At 46.0% G+C, this 24,470-nt stretch overlaps 1 protein-coding gene across 1 annotated transcript in view; it reads left to right on the forward strand.

Annotated features, from left to right (window-relative positions):
* Positions 1-23,623, forward strand: part of atrn (attractin) — a 131,226-nt gene extending 107,603 nt beyond the window's left edge. The window contains 3 exon segments of the mRNA XM_041953271.1: positions 3,972-4,079; positions 13,730-13,844; positions 17,415-23,623. Of these exon segments, the coding sequence (XP_041809205.1) occupies positions 3,972-4,079; positions 13,730-13,844; positions 17,415-17,539 (348 nt within the window). The 3' untranslated portion in view covers positions 17,540-23,623.
* The last annotated feature ends 847 nt before the right edge of the window (positions 23,624-24,470 follow it).

The following is a 24,470-nucleotide window of genomic DNA, read 5'->3' on the forward strand; positions in this document are numbered from 1 at the left end:
TGCGTGCAGGGAGGCTCGGGGAGGTGGACTGAATCTATAAAGTTTGTTTACGGCAACATTCATATGCTCCTCCATCTGCTTTTTATCCAGTAAATCAATTCTGTTGCTTTGTGCTGTTGAAGGAGCGCCGCTTATGAAAAAGGATGTTGTCTGCATGCAGATCCTCACTTCTTGTGCACACTGTTTGCAGATCCAGACTGATGCTGCTGCCCGGCTCGACCTGCTCCGTCATTATGAGTGAGGCCGATTCTGCCAGAATGCGCAACTTCTTTAAGTTCATAATGAGTTTAAGCTCATTAACTCGACTCAGAGTGAAACCTGATTCTTTGCAGGAGTTGAGATTTGGCTTTGCTTGCCTGGGTAGAAAGTCACAAATTTGATTAGTGCTTTGTTGTTAATAGGCTTTTGAGTCAAGGACTAAGGAAACCAGACCAGTGCAAGATGGCGGAGTGCTCAGTGTGCAGTGTTGCTGCACGCCCAGCAGTCATCACACACTCAAAGGCTACATGTTTTGGCTCTCAGATGCTTCACACAGCGGGGTTTCTAATCATGACAAATTGAGACGCGGCACAATTAGTTGCCCATTTGCATTTTCGTTTGTTTTCGTGTGTCGACTGTTGCGGTGGCATCGAGGAATGTACAGCATCAAAACGTTCGACTGGGTATGCTTCAGCCTGTTTTTATTTGTGCTCATGGTAATCAGGCCATTCTTTGCCATTGTGTTTGGATTCATTCATACTTCATGAATGTTATTGTTCTGCTATTATTCTGTTTTTATTTATAGTTTCTGCTCACTATGACTGATTTGGTTTCTTCCTGTTTGATTTGACAGATTTTTATGAAACCTCTCTTTGTATCTCCTCCACACTAATCACTGGCTTTATTAACGACTTTGCAAATTTGCTCATGAACGTCCTTGTGCAAAAAATATGAAGAGTTCAGTTAAGCCTTTTTGGAAAGGGGTTGACTAAGCGTGCCGTGCCAGCTCTGGCTCCGTGAAGTCTGAATGGCCTTCTGGCTAATGAGCAAATTGGAGTGAAAGGGAAAATTGAATGATGAGTGATTCATCCAGGCAGAGTCCAGGTAAATCACCATCACCTTCTATCAGATGACATTAAACTGGCGACAGTCAGTTCACAGAGTGCTTTCAAAATTGGACTCGTTCTCAGCAGCTGCTGTGTGAATAGATAGCATGTGTGTGCTGCTTATTATAGGTCACCCAATTAAAGTGTGGAATGTTAACCTTAATAGTTTGGAAGAATGGGCGCAAGCTTTGAGTGGTTTGGGGCTATTTTTGCTACTGATTAATCTCCCAATGTTTGTTTTTTTTTTGCAATGAATTAACTTATCCTTCAGTGTATGAAGTATCAAGAATAATGACAAATTCCCATCGTAGTTACTAAGAGAAGTTTTGTCTCAAAAAGTGCTTACTTTCTCTTGCAAACCTTCAAAAAAAAACATGCATTAAGTAAAAGAAAGTTTATTCTCATGTCTGAGAAGCTGTTTCTCCATCAATGACTTGTGACACTCTTCGTATTTTGTACCCTGAGTACTGGCTGAGCACTGGATAAGAAGATTCATACCACTCCCATGTTGTCTCTTCAGTATTAAGCTGGAGCCAGGGGACAGTTAGCTTAGCTTTGCATAAAGACTGAAAACAGGGGGAAACACCTAGCCTAGCTCAGTACAACACTCACTAACTTGTGGTTTTACGAGGGGATCTTTGATTTCTGGATGCTGCGACTTCCTGGAGTCTCCAGCACGATTTAATGTTAATGTTAATTAGTGAGCTTTAGTTGTGTTGGTTGGAGCCAGGCTAACCGTTTCCTCCTATTTCTAGTCTTTATTTCTAAGCTAAGCGAAGGAAGCTAAGAGCGGTATCAACCTAAAAGCAAGACAGCGAATGAGCACATTAACTAGAATGTTAAAGTATCCGCGCCTCCTCGTCCAGCTGTTGCTGAGAGGAGTTCGGGGGGTTTGGACATCGGCACACTCCACAGACACGTGCAGGAATATAATGGCTCCACGAACACAATCAGGAGCATTAAATTTAGACCTGATTTCCCCTTGTCAGACTTAGCTGCAGAAAGAGAGAGAGAGACTTTCTCTCAAGCTATTTTCGTAACTCTTAATAAGGATCTAATTATAAGGCTTGACATTTCGAGAGAAAGTGCTAACATGTCAATAACCACAATTGACAGCCTCTCAGGGGGAAGAAAACGCTCAGCAGATTAATTGCTAGCTGCCGAGGAGTCGACCGGTAGGCCGTCCACCTCTCTCGTAAGCCTTGACCCCCGTGTGAATGTGCATCGACACGCAGGTGCCACCTGTGAGTTATAACGTGTGCTTTCAATTCGACTACACCTATTCCCTGCTAACGGCTCGCCGTAATGAGGCGGAGGTCAGAGTGCGTCCCGCTCCGTCGTCGCCGGTTCACTTCCGTTATGAGCCGAAGCACTTGGAGAATTACTCTGACTTCTTCTGACTTTCACGATTCTTTCTCGTCACTGATCTTCCCGCTCATGTTGCAGGTGTTTCTGTTTTGTTTTGGGGGGCTTGCTGCTGGTTTTCAGGTCTTGGTGTCTCGACAGTTGATGCTGTTTGTTTGACAGTCGGCGACACGGGTGCATCGCCTTGTTTACTGAGGTTCCCCATCCTGCCGCTCCTCTTTTCCTCCCTCTGCACCTCACACTCTGCATCTTTCACACTACTACCATCCTCTTCCTCCTTTTATTCTTCTTCTAATTCTCCTCATTTCCTTACCTGTTCTCTCTTCCTTCAGCTTCTGTCCCTCCTCCCCTTCCCTCTCCTTCCCTTGTCATCACCTCCCTCCTCCTCTTCCTCCTCCTGTTCCTCTGGCCAAGGTCCATGTGATAAATCAGACCAAACTGTGACTGTGTCTTCGCTTGCAATGATGGAAAGTTACATTTAAAGTACATTTACTCAAGTACAGTTTAAAGGGCCACTACCTCCAATATATGGTTGCATGTACTTCTGCATCACTACGTTTTAGAGGGAAGTTAATTTCACATACAATACATGCAATGTGCTAATAAACCATGCTTTTTGCAGTAATTTACAATGAGCTCCACCTCTACCAGCTACAGCAGTAAAATGTTGGACACCACTTTCTAATGAGGCAGTTTATACATTGTAATTCTTGACTTATTTAATTGTTATTGAAGCATTATGAAAGCATTAAAAGCACCAATCTGCATAATTAGTACTTCTACTACTTCATTTGGGTCTTAAAGCTGCACTAATTCATATATAAATGAGTGTGTTGCTCATGCTGATGAAGCTCTGCAGCTCAAAGGAGTGTTTTAGCGTCTTTCAGCTCGCTGTTTTAGTTTTACAGCCTCCAGCTTTATCTTTCAGTCTCAGCTCCCTCATCAGCCTCGTTTCCAGCCACAGCAGGCGGCTGTTTACAGCACAAAACCTCTGATAAACCCACTCTGTGCTGCCTGTCTCGTACCAAACAGCAGACAGTGGAACATTTAGCCGCTGAGGAGCCACATATTTCCCTCAGGAGGTGGTGGAGACCAAAAACAGCTGAAAGAGTGCAGATATATGAGTGACATTCAAAAGGTGGCCGGAAACATGACATCCATCTGATCTACTGTAGAAACTGATGTCAGGGTTGTGTTCACACCTCGTTGCTGCTGTAGTCATTTAATGGCAGTTTAAGTACATTTTGTTCACACTTTTGTGCTCTTAATTTTGAATGCAGTACTTATACTTGTAACACAGTACATTTACAGCGATATTGCTCTCTTTACCTAAAGATCTAAATACTTCTTTTAACTCCTTGATTTAAAATTGTGTGTGTGCTCGTCCTTTAGAGACAGTGTTTTAGTGATTCCTATCCAGTAACTAGAGGTGAAACACACTGGGTTCATGCCGGGAAATTGATCAGAGAATAGATGACTGACCTTCGCGCTCCTCCTCTTTTTCCTCCTCTTTCTCTTTAGCAACTGCTCAGAGAGATGCAGCAGATGGCCAGCCGGCCTTTCGCCACCATCAACGTCGCCTTGGAGACGGACGAGGAGCCGCCTGACCTGATAGGAGGAAACGTCAAGGTGAGCGCAACCATTTCTTAAAGCGATCACCGCCGAACCCCGGAGGGATCTACCTGTTGTCTAACAGCAACCAGGGAAGCTCCATCCGTCACCGGGGCCGTCGCTCATCCTCCCTCGAGCGGGGGGCTCGGTCTTGTGGCTGTCGACTGCAGTTTGATGCATGCTCCTCACGCCGTCTGTTTTGCGTCGCTGCTGAGAATGAACCCTTCGAGATGATTCCATTAGTTTTCACCAAGCCGGGGAGGCTAAATCGGGCTCACTTAGGAAGAAGAGTGTGAAGTGTAGTGCAGGTCCAGCCCACCTAATGAGGGTCAGCGCAGTGTGTTTTGCCGGGACAGTGCGAAGCCTGGATGATGATGAAAGCGGCCTGCTGATGAGTAACACAGCACATTATAGCGGCTATAGCCAGTTATTGTGGATTGGCTGTGAATTCTAATGAGAATGAATCCCGTTAACCCTGGAGTTAAATACATGCAGATGAGAGTAACGTATTGCAGATTAAGACTATACTTAGAGAGGAGATAAGAGATTTGTTCCAACGTATTCTTCATTCGGAAAAAAAATAAATTAACGCCCACTTGCAGGAAATGTTTGCTGGCACGAAAATAAAGAGCATTAGGGGACACTATTAAAGTCATGCTTCATCTTACGAAACGGCCTTGTTTTGGCGCATCGAGCCATCTGTGTTTTTGAAATACTGACAGAGGAATCGAAGGTAGCAAGTTCTGTCCATATGGACACGCAGCTTTTTGGAACAAAGCGGAGTGGAAGACAGAGCCGGTCTTAAACTATGGATCTAAATTTAGGATGAATGAGGAGACCACAGTTATGTCAGACCAGGTTCAAGTTCTCAGTGCAGGTCCTGAATCGAAGATTTGAGCCACGTGACTTGAGACCAAACAAACCTCACTTTCGGTTTGCTGTTGTTTTAGTTCAGCGACAGAAACTGAGAGTAAATGTTAATACTCGTTAACTCAAAGTAGACTCAAAACTTGTCTGAAGAACGCAAACCCAGAAGTGTGACGTTGGATGAAAACCTGACTTCATCACTTTTTGCATTCATTACTTGTTGAGATAATACATCTCCTTGTTTTCTGCATGTAAAAAATATCTTTTCCATTCCTTTTTCTCGTTAATAATGACATCCAGCCATGCCAAGGTTTCCAGATATGTTTCTATGAAACTTCCGTCACTGCTTGATGAACAGACTTCTTGCTTGTGCTGCTCAAAGCATTGAAAAATCTCAACAGAAGCAATGTCCAAGTCACTCTGGATAATACAGATGCCTCAGTGTGGAGGTTTTATAAGCACCATCTCTTTGAAGTGCTGGATAAAAACATCTCGGCTGAGAGAGGAGTCATCCAGCCTAAATATTATGAACCTCGTGATGAAGAAACATCAGAGACATGAGATTTGTACTGTGGAGTAAACAACACACACTTGCATGTAAAGAGGAAATATCTCGTGTCTGATAATAATGGGATTAGTGGAGTCACAGTCAGAAGAGGGAGTTCAGGACAGTCTGCGAGGCCGACTCCTGTGTCCCAACACTTCTTTACCGAATAAAGACATTAAGCATTAACGAAGAATTCGTCACAGTGCATTTCCACCACAGGTACAAAGCAGGTCCAGTGAAACTATCGTCCTTTTTCAAAATCAAACTTCTTTCACCTCCATTGAATCAGAGAGTATCAGAGCGCAATCAGGCAGAAATCTCACATGACAATATCTCAACTCCATTAGAAATGAACTGCCTCCCTACAGACCTCTCAAGACAAGGGGGGGGGGGTTTGTTTGTTGACATATCATTCATTCATCATCAGAATTTAAGGTATTTAAAGAAGGAAAAGATTCCCGCTATCCCTGCAAGAAAGCTGCTGCAGCATCTCCAGCTCAGACAAGCATGCTGAGGGTTTAGACCAGGCATCTCAAACCCGTTCCATAAAGGGCCGCGTGGCTGCAGGTTTTCATTCCAACCCAGGAGGAGCACATCAGGCCAACCAATCAACATCAAGGGATCACTTAGTTATCAGCTGAAGACTGAGATCAGCTGATTAATTGATTCCAGCCAGGTGTGCTCCTCCTTGGTTGGAATGAAAACTTGCAGCCACGCGGTCCTTTATGGAACCGGTTTGAGATGCCTGGGTTAGACCAATCAGATCGCGGCTCATTTGTAACTAGCCTCTCAGAGCCGCCACTACATTAGCTAACATCATTGTTATGGATGAACAAAATCATGTATCTCCTGCAAATAATGCTAGTACAACTTATAAAAGTGCAGCTCTCATGAATCGCCTCGTAGCTGCCAATGTAGCTCAGAGACGCTAGCCTCAAGTAGAGATGAAGAGCGGGCTACACGGGTCCGGTAAGACACCCCCAGATATGTTTCATTCTCAAGCTTGTAGCCTTCAGACTCGAGTTAAAGCATTTATTAGTCACTCTTTTATCCAGCTGAAGGCAGAATCTTCAGTTTTGGGGAATAACGGAGCAGGTTTTGATGAAGAGTTCGGTGCGAGGTGCAGCGGTTCGTACTAGATGTAAGCATAAAGAAGAATCAGTAGAGCAAATTAAAAGTAGCTCGAGCCTGTTGAAGCCGTGGAAGAAGTAGATTTAAACGTTAAGATCGAGCCGAGTCGGGGTCGGTGCTTGAGAAGACTTTATTACGGAGAGGAGGTTGACGTAGTGGCGGTGCTGACGGAGGCGAGAGCAGATTTAAATGCAGATTCGGAGCGCGGAGGCAGCGGCAGAGAACATTTAAAAGCAGGAATTGTGCAGAGTTATAGAAACTGCAGCTGAGTGTTCGGCGGGGGGGGCCGCAGGCAGGTGTGCCCGTGACTGTGCACTTTGTGATGAACAACTTCTGAATGCAGATGCGGTGCAGAATTATAGGGCCGTTTCGGCGGGGTGACTCGGGGGCCCCTCGGCTCTGACAGGGGCCATGCATCTCAGGGGGCTCTGCTCCCGAGAACAAGGTTACTCCCGGCGAAGGCGGCGGGGCCCCTGGAGAGGATCATCCCGCCCCTTCACTTCTCTTTTGTCCTCACTTCTTTTGTCTTCTCCTAAATTCCACTCTGCCTTTTTTCTTGACTTTTTTTCATCTGTTTTGTTGATGTTCCATCCTGTTCTCTTCTTTTCTTTTCACTTCTCTCCTCCTGTTCTTCTTCCATGTTTTTTTTCCTTTCTGTTCTGTTTTCTCCTTTTTCTTTGGATTTATCATATTTTCATCTTTTTGTCCTTTTCTTCTGAACTTTTATCTTCTCTCCTGTTCTTCTTATTTCTCCTTTTTTTCTCTACTCTTCGATCTTCTGCTCCGTCTTTTCTTCTCTTCCCTTTTTACTACCCCTTTCCTCTTCTTCTTCTCTGTTTTTCTTCCTCTTTTATTCCTTTCTCCTCTTGTCACATCGTGTTTTCGTCTCTGTTCGCTGTTTTGTTCCGTTCACTTTATTTATGCCCTGTCTTTTGTCTTCCTTTTCAAATCTTGTCTTTTCCCTTTTCTTCGTTTCAGTTTTCTTCTCCTCTTTCTGCTGTTTGTCATCCTTTTCTTCTTTGGTCTTCTCTTTGTATTTTCTTTTCTCCTCTCGTGCCTCCTGCCTGACATCCTTACCTCACTATACTGTTCTCCTCTAATTTACAAGCCCTCTCGTGATCCTATCGGCTGTCTGGGCTTTTCTCTCGCCTTATCTGCTGCTGCTGTTTGCGTGAGTGTGTGCGTTCTTGTGTGCTTCTGCATGTTCGTGTGGGCTGAAAGAAAAAGATGCGGATTCCTTGCCGTGGAAATCAGGCGCCCTCCGCCCGCCCGCTCCTCCTCCGCCGCCGCCGCTTTTCCTTTTCTTCTGCTCCTCTCCTTCCATTCTTCCTGGCCTGCTCTCCTCCTCTCCATCAGGCCAGGAGCAGCCCGAGAGCAGAGATCCAATTTAGATCTTCCTCCTCAGCTTTCTCTGCCTTCACCAGCTCAAACGGCGAGCGTACGCTATCCTATCTCCTCCCCGGCTCAGATTGAGCGACTCGGAGCAGGTTCTCCCCCTTGTTTCCATGCTGCTTTATCAGGATGCTGCTGTAGTGTATTAAGACCTGCGATCGGAGTATACGGGAGGCCCGGCGCCGCACAGTAGGCTGAAGATCATTAAAGTTATTTATAGCCTCAGTGGGAAGTCCAAACTTGCTCCGCAGATGAGATATATTCACTCTGCTTCTGCCAAATGGAGCTTGCGGCCCCGGCATCAGGGGCAGATGATTACCTTTGTGACGCCTCCTGCTCTGCTTTTATTTATAGATACCGTGAGACAAGAGAAAGCGGGGGACATGGAAAAAAAAAAAACATTTTGGTTTATCTGACTTGATTGTGGTGCGCTGCTAGCTTCGCCGCCACTTGTTGTAATATTGCCTTCATTTATAGGCATTTAGCTGATTTTTATACCCCTTGTGCAAATGTGATAACCTTAAATTTCATGATTGCCAGATTTAGAGGCGAGGTTAGAGGTCTGAACGCCAGAGGAATGCTCAATTATGATCATTTCTAATAGATAAGTGTGTGGTAAAGACTTGAATTTCATGAATTCTGGGTTTTTCGAGGTATTTTCCACATGACTTTACTTCACTTTAGTGTCTGAAGGTTTATTTATGTCCGGCAGTACGTTGTTTGTGCTGTTATTTATCGCATCTTTCATAGCGAGAGTGGTGTTTTCTGTATTTTGTCTTTCTGCAGTACCTGCAGAGAGGAAAGTGCAGAAGTGTTTTAGGAAAGCAGAAATGTTTGCAGCTACCGAGAGGTGAAAACTTAAAAGCTGTTGCAGGGAGCCGCCGGTGACGCTTTTCAGGAATAATTTTCACTTGAACCAACAGTACAAACAGGGAAGAGGTGAGAGAAAGACGAGGCAGTGCTGAAAACAAAAGGCGTCTTTATTTGTTTGAGGCTTTAAGCTTCTCGCTCGTGTTATTCTAACACGTTGTACCAAAGTGTCCCTCCTTTCTGTTCCTCGGAGAATCAGCTGAGCTCGGGTTGTTGTTGGATGGGACCACAGTTTGCCTGGTTCTCATCAGTTTGTCCAACGTTGCATCAGTAAAACTTTATTTCCAGCTCAGAAACGAGCTGCGTGCACGTCTCAAATTGAGATTTGTCCAAAATTCGGGAACTAAATTTCTCTCAAACTTCTTGTTTATTTTCATTTTTCTGCCGTGTTTAGCTGGAATTCATTGCAGCATGGCGTTGTTATTACAGGCTGACAAAACATTTTCTTGGTAAACAGAAGCCAACTGAATAAAAACTCATCAAAGTTGGCTCAGTGGAAGCGGCTGTACCTGGTGAGTCATAGCAACAGGGAGTTTGACTCGCTCTCGTCGCTGGCGGGGGGAAACTCATCCCCAGCTGCTGCTAAAGTAGAGATGAATGCAGTGGATGAAAGCGGAGCAGCATGCAGCCGCAGTGTATGCCCACATCAGCGAGTGTGTGTGTGTGTGTGGGGGGGGGGGGCTCAGCAGTGATCCTACGTGCTGAGCTAATTACTGGAGGTAATTTAACAAAACCTTTCGCCGCTCTGCCTGGCCAGTCTAGATAACTCTCGCAGTGGTACTGGTGGGGGAGGCTGGGCAGGGGGGAGTCCAAGGGAGGGCTTCAACGCTATAAAACAAAGGCATCTGCTGGGGGATGTTATTAACACGCAGCCTCTGAAGAAGACCACGGGAAAAGACGCTACCTTTGGCGAACATCTTAGGGAAAACAATCACATGCACAAAGAGTTTAAAAGGAAGGATAATTGAATTTTCCAAGGTGTTTTGTTTTGTTTTCCACTTTAATTTCCGCTCAGGACAAAATAAAGTGGACATGTGTGTTGAGGGAGATAAATTTGTTTTTTTTTTAGGGGGTGCTCTGTTTTTGTTTTTGTCAAAAATGGAAAGTGAAGAACCTGGCTTGTTCCCTCAGGTTGAAATTGAGGTTGCACGTCGGACAGTCGCGCCGATGAGCGCTCGATGCGATCGATTGCGAAACGAGGGCCGTTGAAATCAAAATGATCCCGCTGTCACATCCCACATCACATCAGCCTGACAGCGAGACTCTTTCAGCGCGTGCCGATTGGCTCTCCAGCCTGAATACGAGATGCCGGCGTTCGAAAATGAGAGGCGAGCACGTAAACAAGCGAGAACCTAAGAGCAGCTTGCAGCTGCTGCAGTGGAAATTGGACTTGGCAGACAAGTCTTACAACAGCCCCGAGGTGTAAAATTAAAAGCTGCCAGTCTTCGTCTTCTTTTATTTATTTATTTTTTTACACGAAGAGTACAGATGTGTTCAGGTTATCACGGGCAACCCTCATTTTTCCAATTGTAAACACAGTGGATGAGAAATACATTTTGCCTCAGGCAAAAACAGACCTGTGGACTGCAGCAAACCAAGCCTGGTTGGATTGCTTCTGGCAAGGCCAAAATAATTGTTTCATCTTTTCTTGTACCGAGGGATCGAGGAGCAAAATTAGCCAAGTGTGATATTGCACCACCTAATGTTGTATTGGGATTCTTGTCAGTATTTTTATTTCCGTTTCTCAGCTTTCCATGTAAGCTGCATATAATGACGCACCAGGAGTCTGAAAGTGGAGAGAAATGATCGTTACACTGAGTGCCTGGTTGTCTTATCTAGTTATTGAGTCATCATTCATTTATCACATAAAGCTGTAAGTGACATTAATGTTTTATGTCCCGGAGGGACAGTCTTGTCTTTTACTGCAATCAAATGGAAAACAAAATTGCTGTTTGCTGTCTGTCAGCATTTAATTAGGATTTTTTTTTATCGGGTTCACTCCCACCTCTCTCGTGAGTTTTTAAAGAAGCTTCTGTAAAGTGTTTCCAGAGCGGGATGGAAGCCCCACACGGTCCTCAGCCAAATTCATACAAGTTTAAATTTAACGTTATTTTAGTTTTCCATCATTTAATAACAAAGAAACACTTTCTAATTAGAGTATCTCTCCTCTATCTCTGCTGCTTTCTCACCACACCGCTGTCGTGACACATCAGACAATTAGAATATAAAACCAGCTCTAACTGTGGCACCGTGGCTTGACTGTGTGATAAACTCTAAAATGCAACAAGTGCAGATAAATAGCTGGTTATTAAAGTTAGAATTACAATTTCATTACACGAGACCACATTTTTGATGCGTTTTATGAACAGCATTTTTCAGCCATTCGGATGTGCTGTTTGCATTCAGTGATTGAGTAGTTCAGTGAGAGTTTGCATGAGATTCAAAGGAAGTCTTTTTTTCACCAGTGTGCATGCACACATTTCATGCTGTCATTTTGTTGGATGACACTTGATTTTGTCAGCATTTAATATAACGTCGGTCAATCCATCTACAACGTGCAGGAGCTTTGTTGTTAAAACACACTCGCCTGCTGCACTTCTGGTAAAATGTTTTCTACTTGATTTTACACATCCTATGTACTTTTATGTAATTATTATTATTCAGTGGTTTATATTTTCCATCTTATTTTCCATTAATTTTCTGTCCTGTTTTCATATTTATTCAGTCTGTTTTCATTTGAAGCACTTGTTACATGTGATTTCGTTGCCCTGAAGCACTTTGAGCTGCATTTCTTTAATGAAAGTTGCTACACAAATACAGTTTATTATTACTTTTTGCCGCTACCGCAACCAGGACTAAAATCTTACATTTTAACTGTCTGTCACATAATGTAAAGCTTCTAAAAACCTGTTCGTGTCCCACTTTTTCGTGCTCATTCAAGCAGTTTACGAAATTTAAATGCATACGTATGATGTGACATGTGAAGCATTTAAGAAGAAAATTTCAGTCAGATTACTTTTGATAGCTTCATATTGTTTGTCTCACCACATGTAAGATGATTTATAGCTTCTCTTTCACACCAGTGGAGTTGTTCTAGTGTTTATATAATTAAAAGCACTTTTTTTTTCACAACATCGTCTCTGACCGTCCTCCCTCCTTGCTCTTCCTGTTGTAAACAGCATAAATGCATCAGTGTAGCTGATTGTCAGAAGCTGTCAGTCTTCATAGCAATGGCCTTGCTTGTTGATGCTATTTATCATTATCAATATTCTTTTGAAAATATAATTAAACATCATTAAAAATTCTTGTAAAAGTAGTGCACAAACGAACCAATGCAGGAAATACAAGCGAGAGAGAGAAAAGGAGGAAGTCGAGGGCGTTAGGATAAAGGTCGTCACGTGCTGAGCAGATTGTAAAGCCCTTTGGGGCAAACTTGTCTTAATTTCGGCATTTTCAGATAAACTTGTCTTGACAAGAGGAAGAAAGATAATCCAGGGGAGGGCGTCGAAGATGGAGAGGATGTAAAACAAAGCAGTGACCGTTCGTTTTCCTCCTCTGGACTCATTCGTTTACATTAATCAGGCTTATTTCTCAAAGTCTGAGCGCCACATTGATGATTTATTGTTAAACTTCCTGGTATCCAAACATGCGTCCGAGTATTTGCTATTTTCTCTGCGTGGTTGACGCCGCTGCTGGGTTGACTGCAGTGTTTCCAGCAGGCGAGTCCATCCCGCTACGACCCCATTTGTCTGCATCTGAACTATTCCCCCCGTCAGTCCTTCAGGGGGCTGTAGCGCTGCATGTGTGTGTGTGAGCGCAGCATCGACGCCGCTGAAAAATGCAGCTACCTGTGTGACAGCCTGTGTATCCTGCCGGTATGAAAGGTAAGCCTCAGAGAGATGGAGCAGAGAATAATTGTGTAAAATGGGTCAGAGCCTGAATATCATTACTGCCCCGTTCCCCCTGTGTGTGTGTGTGTGTGTGTGAGAGAGAGAAATGTCGATGTGTGTATATACAGTTGGCTGTGTGTGTTTGTGTTTCAGTGTTCCTGTGAGGGGGGGTGTCACACTCCAGCATCATATCCACTCGGGGCGCTAAGCTCAACTCTCCAGAGTATAAATGCCGGTGTGGGAAGGGATTGAATTTTTGTGTGTGTGTGTGTGTGCGCGTGCATTTGCGCGCGCGTGTGTGTGTGTGTGAGAATTGAGAGGCAGTGTCCGGGGTGTGTGAAACCATGCCATGGCCCAGTTTCCTGTCCGGCTCAGGAAGTTGAACTACATAGCGAGAAAGATGGCGAGGGATAGATAGGACGCTATCTGTATGCGGGTGAGGAGGCGGCGGCCTCCATATCCATATCCTCTGTCGAGGTAAACCCATGAATATTGTACGAGGCGAGCAGCAGCCGCAGCAGATCCGGCCAGTGTTTACAGGCGGGAAACTCATCCTCACATATGGATGAGTTGCTGATAAACAGGAGATATTGGTATTAGGGAGTCAGGTGTGTGAAGCAGCCCGCGGCGACGGGAGAGCGCCGCCGGCCCCGCCGACACAAATCTCTGCTCCCAGCGCCGCCACTTGATATCCAGCCGCGGCCCGCGCAGCACACGGGAGCGGCATTGTCATGAAATTGCGCACAGCGGGGGATTTTGGGCGGGGTGGGGTGGGATCAATTTGTGCCCGCAGATCAGTGCGAGCATCTCGGCGGGGGGGCGGGAAGGTTCTTTCCTGCGTGCATGTTGCTGACACAAACAAGAACAGTATCAGCAAAGCCTCTGTTTGAAAATGCCGTGTGTTCGCCGGGATTTGGGAGGCTTGTGATGTGTAATTTTTTCTTCTTCTCTGTTTCCTTTTCTTTCCGCAGTCCGTCCCAAAACCCATCGCCCTCGAGCCTTGCTTTGGCAACAAAGCCGCCGTGCTCTCCATCTTTGTGCGGTTACCCAGAGGCACCGGCGGCATCCCTCCTCCAGGACAGTCTGGTAAGACGCAGCCGTCGCTCGCTCTCCTCCCTCACTTCATCCGTCTTTGATGATTGTTTCGCATCCGTTCGTTGATCCACCTTCCTTCCTCTGTCTTCTGAAGCTTCAGCTGCAGTGAGAGGAAGGCCAGTTTACTCCCCTCGCTCTCACTTGTTTTCTTTTGTTCTGTATTTTATCTGCTCTTTAGAATTTCACACCGTGGCCACAGCACGGTGGAGAAAAGCGGCAGCAGTGTCCACAATACTGATGTCAGGTCGTTTTCAAAACGTTCTCAAACGCCACTGCAACAACACTCAGCGTGGGACGAGGACTCGGGGACAGGCCGCCCGGATGCTCTCGGCTAGTTAAATGCGTTTCATTCTGATTAAAGTGGTTTCAGCGTAGCCGAACACACAGTTTAGTGTTTCTGATTCACATGATGATTTCTCCGTTCCTGTTCTCTGACAAACAACTATAAATACAAGTCAAAGTGATGCGATTGTGCCTCGTAAATGCTGCCTCTTAAGCAGGTAAACAGTAATTTCTGCAGCAGTCCGACAGACGCGTCTATTTTGCGCTTGTGAAGTCGCCTGTTAGCAGAAACGTAAATGCGTATCAATACCTGTGTTATTATCGCCACCTGTGCTTTGGCACTGACAATGAGGGATCTCAGAGAGCGTTGAAGATGTGAGGAAAAAAACGCAGGTTACAATGTGAGAGCAGCATTTTCAGCTTCGTCCACTCTGGAGAGCTGTTGAGGAAGAACATCGCTGTTGTGAGGACTGAAAAAAAATGAGGATCAAAGGCCAAGACGTCAACAAAAAGACGAGTTCCAGGCTGGTCGATGAAATGCAGCACACTGGATTATTACTTTACTAAGATACATTGTGCTCAAGTTATGAATGTTCCTAGAGAGTTTTAAATCATATGACCTTTAACTACCTCTCACACCTGGTCCAGGAGTCCCGGCTGCTCCTACAGTCTGCTGTTTTCACTGTGCTGAAACATTAAGTCCACACGTGCAGGGGCTGGGGAGGTCAGAGGGGCTCATTGGGCAGTGTTAGCCCGGGGCACACAGCCTGGACGCGCTCTTAGATGTTAAATCTAAGAATAATTACTGGTCTCTGTCAGCCTCGCCATCGCTGTTTGACACAAAGCAAACCAAGACGAGAGAGCGCGTCCTCTTTCCACGTGTCTTTTCGAGCCACAGTGAAATCCTCTTGCTTGAAGTGAGGAAGAATCAGCACCTCGGACTGACAGAGGGGAAGAATCGGGGATTACGGGTTGAGGCTGCGAATCGTCCCGAGCGCGCTCTCGTTTGTTTCCAGTGATCATTTGGTGGTGGCGCCGTTAACGTGACGGGGATGCATTGGTTTTTAAAGATGCTGCAGCGCGCTCTCTGCACTCCCCTCATCCCGCCTCCCTCTGAAGGCTGCAGCCTGTTTGTTGCTCCCCTTCTCATCTGCCTCCCCCCCACCCCCTCGTCGTCTTTCTGTCTGCACGTCGTCGTGTCTCTCTGTGCTGAGAGGCTCGCTGCAGCTCTTCTCTTTGCCACTCTTGAGCTTTGGATTTTTCCCTCTTTCCTTCGCGTCTGTGAGGTCTGGCTTTAAAGAGCACTCTTGTTGTCTTTTATTGCATTTCCCTGCTCTCTCCCTCTTCTTCCTCTTCCTTCTTTCTTTCCCGGACCGTCTGATGCGTCCCTTCATCCTGCGCTCTGTCACTTGCTGTCTTCACACTCTCATCCGTCCTTCTCTTTCTTTTTAAGACTGTCTGATAGGCGCTTGCCTTTTTTTTCTTATTTTTTTCTTATTTTCTGTTTTCTTCTTCAAGGACTCAAACAAGAACTTCATTTCTTTTTTCGTTCTGCATCTCTTGCGTCTCTCAGCCTCTCTGCCTCCCACAGTAGCAGTCCCCAGCCCGTCTTTGCGCCCCAGGCCCTTATTAATTACCACGTAGTCCTTTTGTCATGACAAAACCGCCCCGGCTCTCGCTGGAGCTTTCCCCCGGGCGGCTTTTGTTGAGGCCATGTTAGCCACGTTCCTGCTATCTCCTGCCCGCGAGGGTCTCCTGTCGCGGTGCTTTTAACTCCTCTCCCATCTGGCCGCGTGCGTTTCGAATCCTCGGGCCGCCGTCTGTCGTTCGCAGTTAAGCGCGTTCCAAAATGGCCGCCCTCCTCACTCTCCAAACAGCCGAGGGGAGGTCGGCCCCGTAGATTATCTCTGATTAGTCTCTGAGCCTCGTTCGGCCGCTTTGAACCATCCTGCACCCACTTTGAGATCAAGAAACAAGCTAATAGTTGCAGCCTGTTGCGCTGAGAAGGATCGGACAGAGGATGTGATCCCAGCCACGGCTTCTCCCGCTGGAGTTTATGTTTCGCCGCAGGCTACGTGCACTTGATTGGGGTAAACGCATCCATCATTGGAGATTAATGGAGTTTATTGGAATTTCATGGCTCAGAGAGTATTAATACATTTTAATGAAGTGTAGTATAAGTTAATGATTGTCTGCGCTGCCAGTCTATGATCTCACCACGTGTGTGTGTGTGTGTGTGTGTGTGTGTGTGTGGTGGGAAAGTGACGGAGTTGACCCACAATGCCTTGCAAAAAAGGAATAGGAGGGCAATAAAAACTAGAATAATCCAGATTGTTGTCATGCTGCTCAGGTTCTGGAAAACACAAATATGTGCGTTGAATATTTGGAAAAAGAGCGTTTTGTTTTTTACTCACTATAAAAATGGCTCTGACAGTATCTTCGAACATAATGTGAACCTTTTACTAAATGTTGTTTATACATTTTTTTCAGTCTTTTCTCCTCTGTGCTCCCATCTTTGTTCTTTGTTCTCATTTTATCTGCCTTATCTGGTTTTATTTTTTCTTTTATAAAGCACTTTGTAACATTGTTAAGAAAAATGCTATGAATATAAAGTTTATTTTTTACCACTACTCTCTAGTGCAGTGTTTCCCAATCCTGGTCCTGGAGCACCACTGCCCTGCATGTTTTAGATGTTTCCGTGCTCCAACACACCTGATTCAAATGCTCGGCTCGTTACTGGGCTCTGCTGAGGCCTGATAACGAGCCATTCATTTGAACCAGGTGTGCTGGAGCAGGGATACATCTAAAACATGCAGGGCAGTGGTGCTCCAGGACCAGGATTGGGAAACGCTGCTCTAGTGTACACACAGCTGCAGCCGAGCTAAAGCTAACAGTCCTGCTGTGAATCTGACCTTCGTGAAGGTTATCGTGTTCATTTTTCATTGAAAACTGGTGGTGTTTCTGTTATTTTGTCCACCTCACCACCTGTATGTCAACATCAGCACCTTCCTGTTCAACAGCACCCCAAACTACATCCTTCGAGTGACCACGCAGCTGAATGACACCTCTCTGAACCAGTTTCAATGAGAAATGATCGTCCTAACCGTCATGAAGGAGTTTTAGCTGTTGTGCTCAATGAACAGCATCTCTGTATAATATTCACCTAACTGTGTGTGTGTGTGTGTGTGTGTGTGTGTGTGTGTGTGTGTGTGTGCGTGTGCGTGTGCGTGTGTGTGTCTGTGTGTGTGTGTGTGCGTGCGCGTGCGTGCGCGTGCGCAGGTCTGGCAGTGGCCAGTGCGCTGGTGGACGTCTCTCAGCAGATGTGCGTGGGCTACAAGGAGAAGTCCGGAGGCCTGAGGAACCGCAAACAGCAGCCCACCGCACAGCCATCCACCTGTATCTGACCACGCCCCCCGTCCCCCTCTACCACCCCACCACCCGACCACCCGGTTCTCTCCCATCAACCCCCGCCTCGGCCCCCTCCTTCACAGACTTCCGCCAGCTCCGCTCTGGCAGGGAGAGGTGCATGCTGGGACGCAGAACTGGAACATTTCGGCGCGGGGGCCGAGTCGTCCGGCGGTCTGGAGCTTCCCCTCCCTCTCCTCCTACGGGAACTGTGGGTCCCCACGAACTGACGGACAGAAACTGGACTCAAGGGGGGGGAGCGAGGGAGGGAGGGAGGGACAGAGCGGGTGCTGACTTCACCCTTTCCCCTCAAAAAACATTTTACATTTGTCGACACCGCCTCGTTAGAGTCGAGGCGGCCACGGCTTGCTGCTAGAAGAGATCCTCGTCTCGTAGTTTTTGAAAAATCCAGAGACTTTGCAACCCCCTATATCCTCGTTTTCCTTAAGTTATTGTTGTTCTTTGTTTTGTATTGTTTTATTTTGAAGGCAGGAACAAACTGGACATGTTCAGCTGCGCGTGCACACACACACAAAAAACACACACACACAAAAAAAACACACACTTCCAAGAACCAACTTTCCGGGCCCTTGTACTCATTTGTAGCCCTTTGTCGCCTGCTGTCGTGTTCGCAGCTCAGCGCTGAGGGCCGGAGTCGCCGGAGTCCTTTACGGTCCAGCCTCGGAGCAAGCTAACAGCATGTTCAGTCTTCCTTTAATGAGGATCCGCTGTAGGGGGCTGGCCGTGCAGCCGAAGCCCATCGAAAGAGTCTGTGACATTTCTAATCGGCTGTCCTCTGCCGCCGTCTTCTCTGTCGCCGGTCTGGAGCGTCGTCTCCGCCCGTCTCCCCCCTGTCTCGGTGGCCATCTGGCCGCCGAGCCGAACGCCTTCCCAGCCTCTCTGGCTGCGTGACCACGGCGACATCCCATCCACGCTGGCTGGCCGGACCGTAAGCCAGCGCCGGTTGAAACTTTTCCAGCTAATTACTCCTCCAGTCGCAGTGAAAGCCAGCGGCTGCTCACACCCACAGCAGAGCAGCTGGTGGCGAGAAAACCCTCCAGTGCTTAACGATTGTCCCTTTGGCAGGGCTGCGCCTCGAGCTCATGTGAAACAGGCTTCCTATAGATCGCCTGACTCCGATCGACTGAAGTGATTAGGCTGATGTGTGTGAGGGGAGCAGCATCCTCTGTGATCGTTGCCTCAGAAATCCATGGCCTCTAATTGCCGCTCGTCCCCAAATGTAAACCCCCCGGCGTTCGATGGTGATTGTTCCGTGTCCCCGAGCTATCTACAGCTGCTCTGTTAGCCCCGGCAGCTGTGACGTCCGTGCTCGTATTGATACCACAGCGGAGGCGCTAACATTTAAACGGTACCGGGCCGACGGCTCCGAACATGAAGCACACACGAGCAGCCGCAATGCAAGAGTCCGCGTCTCTTCCCTTATTTGAACCTTTTGTCAAATGGGACTTTTGAATTGACTGCATCTCACGGAAGACTTTGAGTATTGATTTGAAAAAAAGACGAAAAAAAACCCATTCATTGCTTTTTCTTAAAATTGCCTCTTGAAATTATCTTGTTGCCTGGTCTCTTGGGCTTACTCCGCTTTTGTGCTCCGTGCGCGAGGTTTGCTCTAAGCCGATCCTTTATTTCTCCTTCCTTTTATATCTGCTCTACCTGCTCTCTCCACTGTCCTTATCTGAAATCGCCGGGCCATTTTTAAAAGAAACATTGCTTCTTTTTGTCGACCGGGGGAAAATGAGGGAAACCGCAGAATGAAAAACACAAGGCAAACAGAAGACACTAGAAAAGAAAGAAAACTCTGGCTGCTCGATTGCCACCCCGAGGCCATCAGGGTGGCAGATCTTTGTTTCTTTTCTTCTTCAGTCTGAATATCAGAGCAGGCTTAGTCCACGTTGGTCGTCTTTGCAGAGCATACGTTGCAAACACCTGCAGCTCTTCGACTGAAGGCCGAGGCGCTCGCACACACACACGCCTCTCAGAGTGATTAACTTCCCCGCCCCCTGAGCGATACAGTAATAGAACAATTTAATAACTCACATTTTGCCCTAAAGAAGGCGTCGTATTTAGTTCCAGGCTCTCACATGTGGTCAGCGCTCTAGAACTGCTCAGTGTCTGGTTAAAGGGCACACTTTTAGCACTGGGAAAAGGTCAGAGCAGAAAGCATGAACAAAGTTGACATTCTGTAATTATAGAGAGCTGGATGTGCTCACAACTCCACTCACTGACCCCAGCGAGCGTCACGCCATTAAGGAGTCAGCTCTGTTCGTACTCGCACTGAGGAATCCAAGCATTCTGCTTTTACTCTCTGCTGCGGCGACCGTTTTCAGCCATCGCGCCCGCTTTAGGTTTTGATGTTCATTCTGTCGCTTCTGCAGAGGCTCGGCGGTGCAAAATGACCGTCAGTCATCGGCTGAACGTGACAAAATATGCCGGTCGGCGGGTTTGTGCGACTGATTACAAACTTCACGAAAAGCCTCCATGTGAGCTGCATAAAACTTTAAATCCAACACTGTTTGAGTCCATCTGAAAGCAGAGCGAGGAGCTTCGTCGTCTCTGCTTCTTCTCAGGTTTGCAGAAGCTTTTTTGACTTTATGTTTGTCTACACTACTAAACATATGGAGGTGCTATTCAATTATGGGGAAAGGGCTGATGATCGAAGGGAAATTTAGGCAACAAATGTTCTTCAGCCTCGGGCAGAAATGGTTCCACTTCCACGGACTTCAGTCTAATTCAGTTTCTGGTTTTTACAAACATCTTTTTTAAAAATAGTTTAAACCGACGGCGCTTCATTGCCGAGACGCTCATGTTTAGTGAACACTCACCTCCAAGCAGCTTGAAACAAAAGCAACAGATAACACTCATTTATGACCCCGAGCGGATGGAGGCGAGATGTGACCTGCAAAGTCACGTGACCCATCATCAAACGGGCGACGTGCACACTGCAGCATCAGCAGCAGCTCTGAGATCAGACGGCATGTCGTCTGTTTGATTTTCAGCGGGTGAAATGTCTGATTCCACGACGCTTACACTACCTGTTCATGAAAATCACTTTATTTCATTCTCCAGTGACAATATTCAGTCACCAAACGTACAAACGTGGTGTTCTTCAGCTGCAAACTTTATTTTGTTTCCCACGAAGCATTTCTTCATACATGATTCTGTTCTGCAGCTGATTCAAATGTACTGTGTTAATAATTTCACAAAGGATGAAGATTGTGGCTTTTTTTTTATTTTTCTTTTGTAAATGAATGTAAAATGAAAAACCACCTGCGCAGCCACGGCGAGTCTGTGACCTGGAGCTCGCTGAGGGCGCTCTGTGAGTCCCAGCAGCCTGCTGTCATTGGTTCGTCTCTGGCCCGGGGTGACAGGGCGGGTCACTGGTTCACACGGACGCCGCGGTACCTGAAAGGTCACAGGTCAGACCGTGCAGGAGCTGGTTTGTCTTGTTGGAGACGTATTGAGAAAGACACTGGATTTGTAGATCTAAGGTCTGCGGCCTGCCCAGAACCTTACCGGACCGGTGAGACGAGCAGATCCTGGGTCTGATAGCATCTACGAACTCATCTTAGAGGTTTGTTTTTTACCTCTACCATCTGATTCATTCAGCGCCTCTTTGACAAACTGTTTATTTTGTCGCCCTGTGTGGCCAGTCTGACCCATTTAGAACTGCAAGACTGGCAGAGTGCTGAAACTCTATTATCTGTAAATGCTATTTGACCCAGATCTGTTGTCAGCAGCTTCACACTGGGTTCCTACACAGGTCTGCAGAGTCTCGAGGCTTCAAACGTGATTAGGAATATTCAAAAGGAAAAAAGGTCATTTGAGACATTTCCCCTCTGCTCCACCCACACAGGAGGATTTATTTTTGGCTGATCAGACGTCTTTGCAGGCGTGTGGGCGTCTGCAGATGGAGCTTGATTGACGTCTCCCTCTGTCCTCTTGCATTTGTCACACCTGGGCTAAATCAGACCTCTGTGACGGGGCTGAACAGTCGGACTCCTCATTCCAGATTTGTTCGTCCAATTAATTCCAGTATGACCAGTTCAAATTCCTGACTGGAATGTGTGCCCATTGGTTGGTTGAACTACCGTCAAATGTTATTGGCTGTTGTAATTACATGACACATGAAATGAGGAAATATGCTGTAAACTGATTCATAATGTCAATATCGGCACATCCTGTAAAGAAGCCTGATCAGCCACATTAATCGCTGTTGGTTAATTGATTAGGCCCGGTTTAGTCCGCTTTAGCTGCGTTTTTAGGGCTTTCAGGGCTTAGCCACGTTCCGACTGGCTGTTTTACTCCTACGTTCCTGTTCGAACATGTGGTGCAGATGTGTTAAAGGCGGCCTCTGGAGTTCACTGTTAATCACCTGCAGGTGTAACAGATGTGTTGAATCAATTTCCTTCCTCGTGAATAATTAGCACAAATGTCTTTTAATAGATTTTAAATCCTGCTTTTGTTTAAATCTGTGTTGACTTGCCAGCAGTCGTCTTCTTCCCTGCCTTTGCTGGCACATCGCTGCGTTTCTTGGCACAACACCGCCGCCTGTACATCGTGTGAAATCTTTGGCAGGAATCTGTGTCAACACACCATAAAAACATGATCTATAACACTGCTAGTGGTCAAAAACTCCACAGAGGCCCTTTAAGCTACTGCTGATGCAAACTGCTGCTTCACATTAAGAGTTTTCCACCTGCAAACCAGTGGGAGGCTTTTATTGTGAAGGAGCAGTAGTAAATGCAGTGCTTTGCGCAGAGTTAGTGGGGCTTTGTTTAGCAGTCGTGCTCTTCCACAGAAATTGGTTGCTCTTTAGTCCTCGGATCATCTTAGCTGATCTGCAGCCTTTGTCTTGCTTTGCCGTGTTGTGGAGAAAAGCTCTCAGTGCAGACGCCTGCAGCCCTGTTGGAACAGCATCACTGAAAAGTCCTGTGTGGGGATGGATGGTTTTTAAAAAACACATTTTTTCTGTAAAAAAAAAAAAAAAAAGCACCTTTTTCCTGAGTCACTGGTGTCAGTTGCAGTAGAGAGGAGAGTCCCAGCCTTCAGACCTGAGACCTCATGGAAGCAGCAAATCAAAACTTAAGAGCACAATACAAACCTGTCTGTCCGGAGAAGGCTGGAGGTTAAATCTTCGTCCCCTCGCTCTAACGCACCGAAGCCCAGCCCTGTCGGTGAACGTGAACTTCACCGTGCGCACTGCGCTGGTGCTGCGTTCCAGGATTCTTGGGTCCTAAAGTTCAGATTTTCCGGACGATTACATCTCGGCGGCATTTTGAGCTGCCCGAGTGCAAAGCGGCCCCGAGCTGCTCAAAGCATCTGAGGGGAAGCTCGCAGGGAGAAAATGTGTAGGAACCCCGTCTGCCATCGTGCCACCATACCTGTGAAATGCCTGTCAGGTTTGTTTCGATTTAAAGAGATGAGCGACTCCCTCCGTCTCGTCCCGCTTTCCAAGCCTCAAACTTTATCGGGTAACACTTTAGCTTTACAGTGGCCTTATTCCAGCTCATTGATCTCTGTATTAACTGATAGAAATGTACAGCAAATACATATTTATAAAGTGTGATTAGTTACTGGAAATCTAATATTCACCATACAAGTAGAGTTTCCTCAAACACTGGCAGCATTAACATGTTGAAAAGGCTTTAATGCACAGGTTGAAGCATCAGAATAAGGTCACTGTAAAATGTGGATTCCCCCTCCTCCTTTCTTTCTGTCTCTCTTTGTATAGCGGCATTATATATACTGAGGAAGTAGTTTGTTAATATGTATAATTTAGCGGTCGCTGTTTTTTTGTAAATAATGAGAAAGTATTGTGAATGACATTTGTTGAATGGTTTTAAAAATCATTTATTGCAAACCTCTCCAGGCTTTTATAAATGTGACTGCAATACATAGCATATTTTGTATGTAAGACAGCAGTGTAAAGATGAACAAGCATTACTAGAAGCTGATGAAACTACGTGTAAAACTTGAGGATAATAGCTTACTGAACTTGTAATTACTGATGTACATAAAAGAATGACAGAACATTTTTGTCTATTATTAAATGTGAAAATCCATCCGTGGCTGTTTGTCGTGATAACTACGTTTTGCCTCCTGTAGAGCTTGTTTGTATCTGCCTGGAGAGCCAGAGGGGTGGTGCGGTTTCTGGTAAGATGTCTTTCAAGTAAGTATAGTGAAATTTAAAAGATTTTCTTTGATGGTGTGACTACAGAAACACACCCCTGCAGCCGCGCCTCGAGGCGGCGGTGTTAACGCGTTAACGCTGGATGGAGTTCAGGGAGAATTTCAAATCAAATATGTTGATCATCCGAGGAGCCAAAGCGTCCCGAAATCCTTCAGGGAACAAAAATTGTTCTCAGGTTTTGACGTCAATCCGCTCGTTGCGTTTCTGAGCTGGCTTGTGTGGACGTGGAAGTTTTGGTCTGACGGTGGTGCTACAGGAAAACACCAAATTCAGCCGATTGATTGATTGATTGATTGATTGATTGATTGATTGATCATTTGACCTGCAGCTGATGAAGAACTAGGAACTCTCTCCTTCAGCTACACATTGAATGCACTGCCATAAAGTGTTACCCTCATCAGTTATTCAATCAATTAGAATTGATTTGTATAGCACCTTTCATTCGCTCTTTAGTTCAGTTCAAAGTCCTTCACAGATCACAAGACAGAACAAGTGTAGAGCAAAAGACAGTGAAATAAAAACGACATTAAAGAACTCGATTAAATGGTTTAAAAAAAAACAGACAAAAATGATGACAATGAATTACAATAAAATAGATTCAAATGCAACAATACTGAGAAAACAATGAAAGAGTTAAATGACTGTAGAAAGTAGATTAAAAAGACAAAACAGAATTAGAATATCGATCACAGGGATAAAAAGCATAATAATGAGGACAA

Source organism: Chelmon rostratus, chromosome 15 (genome assembly GCF_017976325.1).
Source record: "Chelmon rostratus isolate fCheRos1 chromosome 15, fCheRos1.pri, whole genome shotgun sequence".
In the NCBI taxonomy this organism is placed as follows: Eukaryota; Metazoa; Chordata; class Actinopteri; order Chaetodontiformes; family Chaetodontidae; genus Chelmon; species Chelmon rostratus.